The sequence below is a fragment of the Ursus maritimus genome, unplaced genomic scaffold (assembly GCF_017311325.1).
Source record: "Ursus maritimus isolate PB19 unplaced genomic scaffold, ASM1731132v1 scaffold_18, whole genome shotgun sequence".
Lineage (NCBI taxonomy): Eukaryota > Metazoa > Chordata > Mammalia > Carnivora > Ursidae > Ursus > Ursus maritimus.
Window position 1 is genome coordinate 45,927,550 of NW_024424230.1, and position 13,042 is coordinate 45,940,591.

General features: G+C 45.4%; 1 protein-coding gene across 1 annotated transcript in view; it reads right to left on the minus strand.

Moving 5' to 3' along the window:
• Positions 1-13,042, minus strand: part of LAMA3 (laminin subunit alpha 3) — a 254,054-nt gene that overhangs the window by 148,699 nt on the left and 92,313 nt on the right. The window contains exon 12 of the mRNA XM_040632383.1: positions 9,300-9,434. Coding sequence (XP_040488317.1) covers positions 9,300-9,434 — 135 coding nt within the window. The remainder of the gene's footprint in view (positions 1-9,299; positions 9,435-13,042) is intronic.

Here is a 13,042-nt window from a genome sequence, read left to right on the forward strand (position 1 = left end):
TATGCCCTGCTGTGCCCTCACATGGCAGGCGGAGTATATGGAAAAGCTCATTGGTGTCTCTTCTTAGGACGACACTAATCCTATTAGATCAATGTTCCGACCTTTGACCTCATTTAACTTAATGACTTCCTTACTCCAAATACAGTCACTTTGGAGCTTCAACATATGAATTTGAGGGGGGCACAATTCAGTCCATAGTGATATATGTCTAAGAAGTGTCAGCTACCATCTTACCACCACCTGAAACCTAAAAATGAAGCCAATCTACAACATAGCAGATTTGCAAGATGGGGAAAAACAGACCCTGCCAACATCTTTTGAGCCCCTGGATCAACCTGTTCCTGAAGTCAAAACATGCCTGAACTATTCAATTAAAGCCAATAAATTCTTCTTGCCTTAAGTCAGTTTAGGTTAAGCTTTCTGTCACATGAAACTATAGAGTCAAAATTGACTCTTTAATCACCAAAATGTTCTCATTTTAAAAGTACTCGTACTAAATAGTACTCTTACTAGAATGTACCTCCTGAAACACAGTTTCAGACATCATTTCACCACTACATCATGATCCAGAGCCGTTATTCTGGTATTCATTTCCTTGTTCTAACAGTGGCATCCTCAGTACCTTCTGAGTTGAGGAGGATTATTTGCTCATCTAATGGTCCCAAGGCTGCTATTCTTCCGCAGTTTCCTGTCTGCTTTTCTGTCCCCTCCCTTACTGTCAGTGTGTTGCCTTAGCAATTTCCCCCTCCCTTCCAATTCACCACGGGTGTGGCTTAGAAAACAACCAAACTTAGCACAATTATTAAAAAAAAAAAAGGCATAGGTAAGAGAGGGCCTACAGGATCCTTCTAGTAGGGAAATGCATGGATTTTAGTGAGGGTCTTTGGAAGTGTCCTTTTTCATTTTACAGACGCAATAGGAGTTGAGGGGTCATACTGCCTGGTTCTCTCACTTTTGCTCCAGATACATGAGCCAGATAACTAAATTCCATCTAGATGGAATAATACTGTACTGCAGTTCAAAGAATGAAGGCAGATATTTAAAAAGTCATTTCTTAAGTGGAAAAAAAATGACCAGAATTTAAGGTTTATTACAGAAATCCGTGTTTCAATAGGCAGAGCATTGAAAAGAATCACTTGCTTATAGGAGCTGTAAGCAAATCAGAATCATGGCGTCCCTTTAAGGAAACTGTGCAAATTAAACCACATAAAGGTACAACTAAATGTCATGTAATTCGTGTATTGAAAAAGCACAGCTCCTGCTATAACTAAACCCGCAGCTCTTTTCAGCTTCACTCAGGGCTGGTGATTGTCCCCCTGCAGCTACATGAACACGCTAGTAAGTTCTAGGGCTTTTCGGGTAAGAGAGCAATCATTAAGTCAAAATCCAGTTTAAGGTCAAATCTCAGGACATTAACATTTCTATCCTCCTTCCTTCTTGCCTGGCTTAAGGCAGAAGAGTAAAGGCAAGACTATGGATTAAAGATGAAACAGGGGTGCATCTCAGATGACTTCCTCATGCCGTTTGGTCCTTACGCCTGCCCTATAGAAAATGTGTAAAAGGTAAGACAGAGAGGGTGCTTCCCCCTGAACCGGTTTAGGAAGGAATTACGCCATGTGAACTGGCCCAGGTGTAATGGCTTTATCAGTTGATTGCAGCAATCTACTGAGCAACACTTTCCAGGTGAAAGAGGGACCCTAAACTCACCCAAGTACTCCATGATTTTCAGACAGGAACTATTTGAGAGTCTGAAGCCACAAAACCAAAGAGTAGAATGAAAGAAAAGTGACCAACTGCTCAGAATCATTGACAAAATCCTCCAGGATTGCTTAACATGGTAGCTTTCAAATCTTTTAGCTACACGCACAGTAAGAAATTTTACACTGTAACCCAATAAACACACTACACTCACGCGCACGCGCGTTGATAGATGATAAAGATGTAAAAACAAAGATATTTATTAATATAGGAGATAACTATGAACAAAAAGAACTTTGCAAAACCTTTCTTTCCATTACTGCTTAGAAAGCATAATTGCTGTTCTGTTCTATTTCATCTTAAGGTCCATACTCACTGAATTGATTTCTCCAGGCACTAATGGATGGCGACCTGCAGTCTGGGAAGCACAGTCCTCATGCTCTCACCCTGCAACTACCTAGCTTTCCCTGGATCTCAGATTAGTTGCTATAAAATAAGTAATTTCAATTTCTTTTAACTCCAAGATTCTAAAGCATGTTGTTTTATCACTGTTGTAAATAAGATACCAGAAGAGATGGGCGCAGATTTACAGAGAGATAAGGCTGATGTGTGTCTGGAGAGGAAACACCCTGCTTTTATGTGTTGGATTCCTTCCCCATCTCTTTTAAAAATAGGTTTACTGAGCTATAATTCATATACCATACAATTCATCCATTTAAAATGTACAATACAATGTTTTTTACTGTATTCACAAGGTTGTGCAATCCTCAGCACGATCTAATATTAGAATCACTTTTGTCCCCCCAAAAGAAACCCCATACTCATTAGGAGTCTGTCCCCATTGCCCCATCTCTGCTGCCCACCCCCCTCCATCCCAGCCCTAAGCAACCACTAATCTACTTCCTGCCTCTATGAATTTGTTCTTTACATTTCATATACATGGAATCATGCGATATGTGGTCTGTGACTGGCTTCTTTCACTTAGCATCTGTTTTCAAGTTTCCTCCAAGTTGTAGCATGTGTCCACACTTCACTCTTTTTTTTCCCAATAATATTCCATAATATGGAGAGACTACATTTTATTTATCCATTCATCAGCTCATGAACATAGTTCATTTCCCCTTCTTGGCTACGCTGACAAATGCTGCTACAGACATTGGTATACAAGCTACTGTGTGGTTGTGTGTTCTCCTTGCCCGCGGATACACACCTAGGAGTAGATTTCCTAGATCATATGGTAACCCTAGGTTTAACATTTGGTGGAATAGCAAAAAGGTTTGCAAAATGGCTGTACCATTGTGCATTCCCACTAGCAATGTATGAGGGCTCAGATTTCTCCACATCCTTGGCAACATTTGTTACAGCCTGCCTTTATAGTGGACAGGAAATGATACTTCATTGTGCTTTTAATTTGCACTTACCTAATAACCAATGAAGTGGAACATCTTTTCATGTGCTTATTGGTCCACTGTAGATCGTCTCTGGAGAACTATTGATTCATTTTGTCCATTTTTTAATTAGGTCGTCTTAGAGTGTTGTAAGAGCTCTTTAGCTATTCTCCGCGATCCTATATATCTGTGCCTTATCAGACACATGACTGGCAAATACCTTTCTTCATTCTATGGTTGTCTTTTCACTTTCTTAAGAGTGTCCTTTGCAACACAAAGGTTTTGAAAGGTTAATATCTATTTCTTCTTTTGTTCCCTGTGCCTTTAGTGTCAAATCTAAAATATTATTGCCTAACCTAAAGTCACAAAGATTTACGTCTATGCTTTCTTCTAGGAGTCTCACAGGCTAAGCTCTTATATTTAGGCTTTTAACCCATTAGGGTTAATACTGGTATATGGGACGCTGTAGAATCCACTCACATTTAATGCTGTTATTGATGTGGTTGGATTTACTCCAGCCACTCTGCATTTTGTTTTCTTTTTTTTTTTAATGATTTTTTATTATATTATGTTAGTCACCATACAGTACATCCCCGGTTTCCGATGTAAAGTTCGATGATTCATTAGTTGCGTATAACACCCAGTGCACCATGCAACACGTGCCCTCCTTACTACCCATCACCGGCCTATCCCATTTCCCCACCCCCCTCCCCTCTGAAGCCCCCAGTTTGTTACATGTCTCCCGTCTTTTTGTTTTGCTATTCCCCTTTTCTTGCCTTCTTTTGTATTAAATAAATGGATATTTTCTAGGGTAGCACTTTACTTTCTTTAACGTTTTTACTTATTTTTTGTTACTGTCTTAGTGGTTGCTCTAGAAGTTACAAAATACATCTTAAAAGGATCTACTTCACATTTATATTGACTTAGTTCCAGTGACATAGAAACCTTCCTCCTACATAACTCCATTCTCTGTTTCTGTGCTATTATTGCTATATGTATTATGTCTAAACATGTCAAAACCCAACAATACATTGTTATAGTTATTTATATAATCTAGATCTTCTAAAGAAGCCAATAGAAGAAAAGAGAATATACATATATAGAAAGTATCTTAATAAACTCTCTTATTTATCCTTTCTGGTTCTCTTCATTTCTTGCCATAGATTTGATGTCACTTCTTATTCTCTTTCATAGCTTTGTTCTCACCCATCTCTTTTGTGCTATTATTGTTAAATATATTACATTTCTGTATGACATAGGCATACACACACACACACACAGAGTTGTGTATATATGTATATATATGCTATGTATGTTGGAGCCCCACCTAACATACAGACGTGTGTGTGTGCGTGTGTGTGTGTACAGTCTTGTGCAATTTCTTTTAATATCAATCAAGACAAGAAAGGATAAAAATATGCAATTATACTATATTTTGTAATACTTACTATTATGGACTGAATTACATGCCCCCCAAGTTCATATGTTGAAGCTCTAACCACTGATGTGACTGTAATTGGATATAGGACCTTTAAGGGGTAATTAAGGTTAAATGAGGTCATAAGGGTGGGGTCCTAACCCCACAGGACCGCTATCCTTTTAAGACAGGCAGAAACATCAGAGATTTCTCTCTCTCATTCTTTCTGCCCACACGCAGAGAGGAAAGGCCATATGAAGATACGAGGAGAAGGCAGCTGTCCGCAGGCCAGGAAGAGAGCACTCACCAGAAATCAATTTTCTATCACCTTGATCTTAGAATTCTAGCCTCCAAAAGCGTGCGAAAATGAGTGTCTGCTGTTTGAGGCACACAGTCTGCAGTCTCCTGTTACGGAAGCCCAAGCAGACCAATACACCTACCTGATTACCTTCACCAACACTCAATATTCTGCAGGTGGATTCCAACTACTGTCCGGTGTCACTTGCTTTCAGCCTTGAAGAACCTCCTTTATTATTTCTTGTAAGACAGGTGTGCTAGCCCCAAACTCTCTCTTTTTATTCATCTGGGAATATCTTTATTTTGATTTCATTTTGAAAGATAATTTTGATGGATATAAAATTCTTGGTTGACAAAAATTTTACTTTCAGGGGCACCTGGGTGGCTCAGTCAGTTAAGCGTCTGCCATCGGCTCAGGTCATGATTCCAGGGTCCTGGGATCCAGCCCCACGTGGAGCTCCCTGCTCAGCAGGGAGTCTGCTTCTCCGTCTCCCTCTGCCGCTCCCCCTGCTTGTGCTCTCTCACTCATTCTCCTCTCTCTCTCAAATAAATAAAATCTAAAAAAAATTTTTTTTTACGTTCAGTTCTTAGAATGTGTGGCCCCACTGTCTTCTAGCCCCTATTGTTTCAGATGAGAAGTCAGTTAACATTTTAACTGGGATTCCCTGGCTTGGGCTGAGTCATTTTTCTTTTGCTCTTGCAAGACTTTTTTCTGTCTTTCAACATTTAAACCATGAAGTCTGAGTATGGCTCTCTTTGCAGGTATCGTGCTAGGATAGGAGTTCATTAAACTTCTTCGGTGTCTAGATTGTTTTTCATTAGATTTGGGGAGTTTTCTGCCATTATTTCTTAGACTATGTTTTCTGGCCCTTCCACTCCTCCTCTCTTTCCTGTATTCCCATTACACAGATGTTGGTACACGCTGGTGTCCCATGTTTCTTTAAGGCTCTTCCACGTATCTGCATTCTTCTTCTGTTTTTCAGACTGAATAATCTCTATTGATCTGTCATCAAGTTTGCTGATTCTTCTGCTGGCTCGCATCTCCTACTGAATCCCTTTGGTGAATTCTTCATTTCAATTATACTTTTCACCTCCAGAATTTCCATTTGGTTCTTCTTCATAATTTCTATCTCTTCATTGATATCCTCCATTTGATAAGACATTACCATTACATTTTCCTTTAATTCACTAAGCATGGTTTCCTTTACCTCTTCGCACATATTTATAACTGCTATTTTGGTCACGGCTAAATCTACCATCTGAGCCCATTCGAAAGCTGTTTCTATTGGCTGCTTTATACCCGAGTATGCGTCATACTTCCCTGATTCTTGGCATATCTCATTTTTTTTTCTTTTTTGAAAACTGGACATTCTAGGTAACATATTGTAGCAATGCTGGCTATCACCAGGATTGCTCTTTGTTTGCTTGGCTGGTGGGTTGTTTAATGATGTGGCTGAACTAATTCTGCAAGGTCGGCTTCCCCTCCAACGTCCAGCCTCTGATGTTCCCACTCAGGTGTTCCCCCTTGTGTTTATCTCCTGGCCTGGCTACCCTAGCGGCACCCCTGGGTCCATACAAGCAACTTATTGGTTGAACGTTGTGCTTGAACCTGCTTGGCTGGTCAGATTTTTACTCTTTCCCATTGCATATGCGTAGAGCTTGGAGGCCGATACCGAAGTGTAGAGAATTCACATTTTTCCCTTACATTCAGCCGGGGACTACTAGTTTGGACTTCTCCTCTCTGGTCACTCCTGAGAGGGCACAGCCTTGGGCACCATACAGTTCTAGATAACCAGCGATGACGAAGGTATCCTTTTTAAGGCTGACTCAGGAGTTACCCTGTGTCCGAGCAGCTTGTCGGTCAACGTTTGCTTAGACACTGCGCTTAAACTCCTCCTGCCAGTGTGGCTATGAGCCTACGGTAACAGATCTGTGCCCAGCATGGAGATGTTTCGGGGTCTTCCCCCCACCCCCGTCTGATTGGATTCCTCCTGAAGAGGTGCCATCGAGCACGCGCACACAACCTTCCCAAGCTGCAGACTTATCTGTGATATCAGAAGGGCTCCTCTTGGCTGAACTCCCTCGGATTCTCGCTACTGAACTTCCCACTGCCATCGGGCTTACACCAGAGCTACCAGCCACCTCATAATTGCTCCCCACACCAAGATATTATTTTCTGCAACACCCTCTGGGCCGCTTCAGACAGAGCTTCCGAACTCTATCATTATGACCTCCCTGTCCTCCTGGCTGTGCAGACCCCTGCACCACCAGACTTGAAGATGAGGACCCACTTTTCCTGGCGTGACCCCCCTGCTCTACGAGCAGGCACTGGGGGTAGGAGTGGAAGCTCCTGGTTGTCTCAGCTTGCCTCGCCTAGCTTGGGACCTCCACTCTACGAGCCAACCTGGGTGCGGGTGATTGGGCTCTAGTATTTTCAGCCTGCGGGGCATGGTGTAGAGTCTCTACCCTACAGGAGGGGCTGGGTGGAGAAAGAGAAGACATGGTCCTCTCTGCCAAGCCTGCCTGGAATAGAGCTTCTACGACGCAAGCCAGGGGGGCAATGAGAAATGCCCACAGCCTGCCCCTCCTCGGGTAAAACTGTAGCCCCAGAGCAGGAGTTTAGAAGAAAGCGAACCCCCATCTTCTTGGCTGTCCATGCCCAGGGCAGAGCTTCTAAAACACACAGTTGGGGTGCAGGGGGTAACGGAGATCCAATGTCAGACTTGATCTTACTGATATTTAGATTTTGTTAAATAAATGTTTCTTCATTTGCTCTTAGGACAATTTCCAGAGATTTTAAATGATTATTAAAAATTCTTTACCCGCTAAAGTTTTGTTTTGTTGGAGAGAGGGTCCCACTGAGCTCCCTACTCCGTCATCCTGAAAGTCCCACTTACCTCTGCTCTATCCTGAATATACCTTTGTATTTTTTCCCTGCCTTAAAACGAGTTAGTTCTAGTAGTGAAGAAATGGGGGGGGGGGGAAGCATTCTGAAAATATTGCATTACTCTTCACCTTTATATCCATAAACACAGAGGCACAATCTGACAGCCTTGCCCAAGGGAATGACTAGGTTGGAATATTTGTAATTCATTCTAGTACAATGAGTCTGGAGCTGTGGCTGGTAAGGAGGAGGAAAAAAGAAAACCTTTGGGATGCTTTCAATCCCGAGCACAGTAGCTGAAGCAGAACTAACATGAATGTCAGCAGATGATTAGGAAATTAACATGAGATATTCTGTCCACCCTTGCCCCCAAACAGCTTATGTCTGCAATATAATTGGGGGAGTGTTGACAAAACAAAGAGCAGCTAGAAAATGCTGTTACAGGAGGGGAGTGAGATAAACTACCTGGGTGCTCCAACCCTTCTCCTGCTTTTGGTGAAATGACCTCGTCTTCACTGCTCAGCATCTTGCCTTCCCCCACCCCAAGCTCCTCTGGGCTTGGGCCCTCGTGGACACCTGCAATGGAGGGTCTCCACTCCCTCTCCCTCCCTGGCAGACAAGATTGATTGCTCAATACTGATGGTAGCCTCCAGCAGCGCTCAGGGGCTGGCAAGCTCTGAACAGCACTTCCCACGTGCTCCTGGAGCTGGGTTCTGGGTGTCTGGATGCCAACTTGGTTTTGCAAATAAGAAGTACTCCAATAAGATCAGAAAGGTGGAAGTAAGGAGAAGGCTGCCTTCCCGCGCCTACTGAGCGTTTCTGTAGCTGAGCCCCGACTAGCTTCCTGGGGACCAAGACGTGGCTGTGGAGGCAGAAGGATTGCAGACCTTCATCCTGGAGCTGCGCTCCCACAGTCTGGGCTTCACGCTCAGCCTTTCTATTGGAGCCTCCGTGGACACCCTGCCAGGAGTCTGCGCTCCAGCCCTCAATGACCGAGCTGAGCACCTAAGGACCTAGAGCAAGTCCCTGTGTGTATATAACCCCTGGAGGGGTGTTCAGTTCCTGCCCTGAGCCCCCACTGATGATCCTCTCTTCTATTCCCTTCCCTCCCTCTCCCTGCTGGGGGAGAACAGCGGCAGGCAGCGGACCGGACAGGGAGGCAGAGGAGCACTTGGGCAAATTCATTCATTCATTCACTCATTCGCCCAACACTCACTACATTCCTCTTTTGCCCTAGGGACTGGGTCAGACACGTCCTCTTCCCACCCTCCGTCTCCTTCGGTGACTCTTATTAGGACACGGGACAATTAGTTTGTGGTTTCGTGCTTGCTGGTCGCGCGTCCTTTCCAGAGTCAGGATTCATACCCGCGCAGCTCCAGAGCCCACGTGCTTACCACCAGGGAGGAGGAGGAGGGGTAGGGTGGGAAAGACAAAAGAAGGGAAGTGACATGGCCCAGGTAGGGGGACAGTCACCTGTAACACACAGATACAAGCCAGGGGCTCACTTGCTAACCTGCAGGCCACAGAGCTGTGCCAGCAAGCGTCTCTGCACTTCCTCAAGAGGAACCTGACCTCCAGGGATGGATGATCGCTATGCTGTGTGTTGCCCCCTTACCTTGGCAAATGGGGAATGAATAGAAACCCAGGCGGCAGGCATCACACCGAGGGCCCTCGACCCCAGGGCGGCAAAGGCACCTTCCGTAGGCATCACATATTTCGGGGAGAACGCCTTCCAAGTCACAGTCACACCCTGCAAGGAGAACGGACTCTCAGAGGGGGGCCTCCAGCCTCCTTCCTTTCGCAGCTCCCTCCTTCCCCTCAGGTTACTGTCATGGAAACACAGATAATGAGCTACCCATGGCTTCTAGACATTCTTGACCTAGAACACTACACATTAAAGGGAAATAAGCAAATGTGAAGGAAAGGTCAGAGAGCCCATTAAGAAACATCTAGGGTGGGCACTTGTTTGCAAAGCAGCTACAATCTTTCAACATCTACCCCTGGGGAAACACTGCTTTTTTTCCCCCAAATCTGAGCCATGTGCAGTAAAACTTCAATTTAATAGATTCCTACCTAATGACCATCTTGAATGTAACGTATTTTTACCTTCCATTTCTTAGAAGAAAAGAAACTAACATAAATTCAGCCCTACTATGTGCCAGCTGTGGCTTTGGTGGGGGCTATGCTTGGGTCGTCTCTCTTAACCCTCCAGGCACAGGCCTTCCCAGAAGGCAGGCTGCTTCCAATTCCTCCAAAGGCACTTCCCTGCCTCAGGACCTTTGCTCTGGCTGTTCCCTCTGCCTGTAATACCCCCTTCTGGTTCTTTCTCATCCTTTAGGATAGAAGGAAGTGGAAGTGCTCTGGTGTGACTTCTGAGCCCAGGTCACAACAGGTTTTGTGGTTTCCATTCTCAGTCTCCAGGAACCCTGAGACCACCATGTGAGTGCACAGGGAAGGGAAAGTTTTACTGTCGCTTACAGTCTTGGCCTTAAAACCAAGCATTGGAATTCAGTAAGATACTTGAACTTTGGCTTAGAGGCCCAAAGAATCCTGATTTATAACCACCTATAAACAGAAAAGAAAACATCTAGTACTATGCATTTTTTAAGTTGTTTCTGAAATTCACTTTTCAATGTTTCTTCTTCCTTACCTAGCAAATCATCAGAATCTGGAGGCCCCCCCTCACGTTTCGCTGACTGTCACCTCCCCACACCTCACCATCAGGACGTGGTGATTATAGCTCAGGAAAGTCTCTGGAATCTTCTCCTGCTTCCAGAGTTTCAGAGCCTTCGTTCAGGGCTTCCTCCTCATTTGCCCAGATTATTTTGAGAGCCTCCTAACCAGGCTGTCTGCTTCCCATCTTGCCCCTTCCAATCCATTCTCCATACCGGTGTCAAGAGTGATCGTCCCAAAACACCAACCCTCTCATATCATTTTCCAACTTAAATTCTTCAAAGGGACACAATGTCTTCAGGACACAGCCCAACGTCTTTGATACGCGTGACACAGTAAACCTTCAAAATCTCCCAGGCTGCCAGCAGCCTAAGCAGCATCATTGCACCAACTAGAAAAAGTGTCCATTCTCAAGATGCTTTCCTGACACTTGCTGTACAATGGTCACCATAAAGATACAAATCTTCCACGTCCTCCATGGATATGGCGCCCCCACAGATGGGGTGGAGCTGCGCCCTGCGGCGTACACAGCGGAGCCCGGCTGCCCGCTCTGGTCTTTCCCTAATCCTCTGCTCTCCCTGAACTTCTCCCCCCTACCCTTGATGCAGCCCCAGTGACCTACCTGCCATCCCCGCTCCTGTCCCCATGCCATCTCTCAGCTGTCCCTCTGCCTGGCTAACTCCGTCATGCTCCACGACTCAGCTCTCCCGCAGCTCCTACCTTCCTCCTTCCTTCCTGCCTCCCTCCCTCCCTTCATTCTGTAGGGACGCCCCTCCTACGGCTTCCCCAGTTTGTGTTCCCGCCCAGACGTAGCGTGAGCTCCTGCTGTTGTCACGGTTTACCTGCCTGTGTCTTCCCCAGGACTGGGAGCTTCCAGGGAGCAGGGACTGTGCCTAGGACAGAGACGGCACTTCGGGAACGTTTAATGAATGAAGAACACACTCAATATACTCTTGAATACCTTCCATTCTTTTTAGTAAACACCATTCCTTGAATTCTATTTTACAGGCATCTACACAGAGCCTCCGCACAGAGATACCAGAATTTGCCCGTCCATCTTTAAGCCTTATCTGACGGGTCTCCGTGACCCTGCCAAGCAGATGACATGCCTGGCCCCAGGGAAGGACACAGCCAGGAACGCATGTCCGAGCGGCTGTCACCCCAGTCTCTGAGTTCCCATCGTGAGCATGTCCTCCAGCCCCAACCACACTGACCTCAAAGCCTGGCAAGGGCAAGTAGCTAATTATAAAGTGACGGGGGAACTCAAACCCTTTTCATGATATTTGTCAAGAAACCTCCTAGGCACCCATGTCTTCAGGTCATGTGGGCGGCTTTACATAACGATCCCCAGATCGCTTCCATCTCCCAGGTCAAGTGCCCGCAGCTGTTGTTTTGCTGGTCCCCGCTCTTTGTTTGAACTTGGAGGCATAACAGTGTGCACGCACCTGCAGGCTCATGTCTCTCTAGAGTGTATGTTTTGCATACGCTGTCATTTTCAAAAGGAGCCCTTGAAGATGTGTTGATGATACACTGGCTTCCTAGATATAAACCTTAAGTGGATATAAATGATCCCTTGGACCCAGAAAACCTCAAAGATATCCAAGGTCATGAAATATAATGAAAAAACCTGGAGACATTCTGATCTGCAAAACTGCTCTGTTCTGTTGCTTCAAGTCATCCTGTCTGGAACTGAGCAGGATTTTCCAGTAAAGTGGTTCTCAATCGTGGCTGCACTTGGGAATCTCCTGGTAAAATACAATTACCTGGGTACAGATCCTAAAGCCAGAAATTCTGATATAATCCCACCATCTGCAAACTAGGGCCTGAGAACCAAATCCACCCTGTTTTAGTAAATAAAGTTTTACTGGGACACAGCCAAGATCTTTCATTTACATGTTGCCTAAGATAGCTTTCCTGGTACAACAGCAACGTCAAGTATTCACCATTTCGCCTACAAATCCAAAAACATTGACCATCTGATTGTTTGAGGGAAACGGTTTGCCAACCACTAAATGGGATTTCCAGTAACAAGAGCCGTGGTTCTTAACAAGAGGCATCTGTCAGAATCATCTGGAAAACTTGTTCAAAATACAAGCCTGGAGGGGGCGTTCCAAGATGGCAGAGGAGCAGGAGACCTAAAGTTCGTCTGGTCCCAGGAATTCAGCGAAAGAGCTACCAAACCATTCTGAATACCCATGAACGCAACTGGAGAATGAAGAAAAGAGTAGCAGAAACTCTGTGAACAGAAAAGCAATCACTTTCTGCAAGGAGGAGAAAAGATGGCGGAGGAGTAGGAGACCCTTTCTCAGCTGGTCCCAAGTCAATATCTGGATATCTACCAGACCAGCCTGAACATCCATGGAATCAGCCTGAGACGCAGGAAGATACATCTGGAGCTCTACAAACGAACATCTCCAATGCTGAATATTGAGGTATGAAGCGGGGAGCCCTGAATCCGCGCACAGATATTGGAAGATAAACCGAAGGGGGAGGGAGCCACCGCGTTCGGGCGCCAGGAAGGGGTAACCACCTGCACGGGGGAGCGGGCGGACTCATGGACGGCACCCGCGAGAGAGCGGACTGAGACTGTGAGCCGGGGAATGCGCGTGCGACCAGACTGAAAACCCGAGCTCCGGAGCGCTCACTGGAACCAGACTAAAATCGGGAGCTCGCTCGGGAGCACGT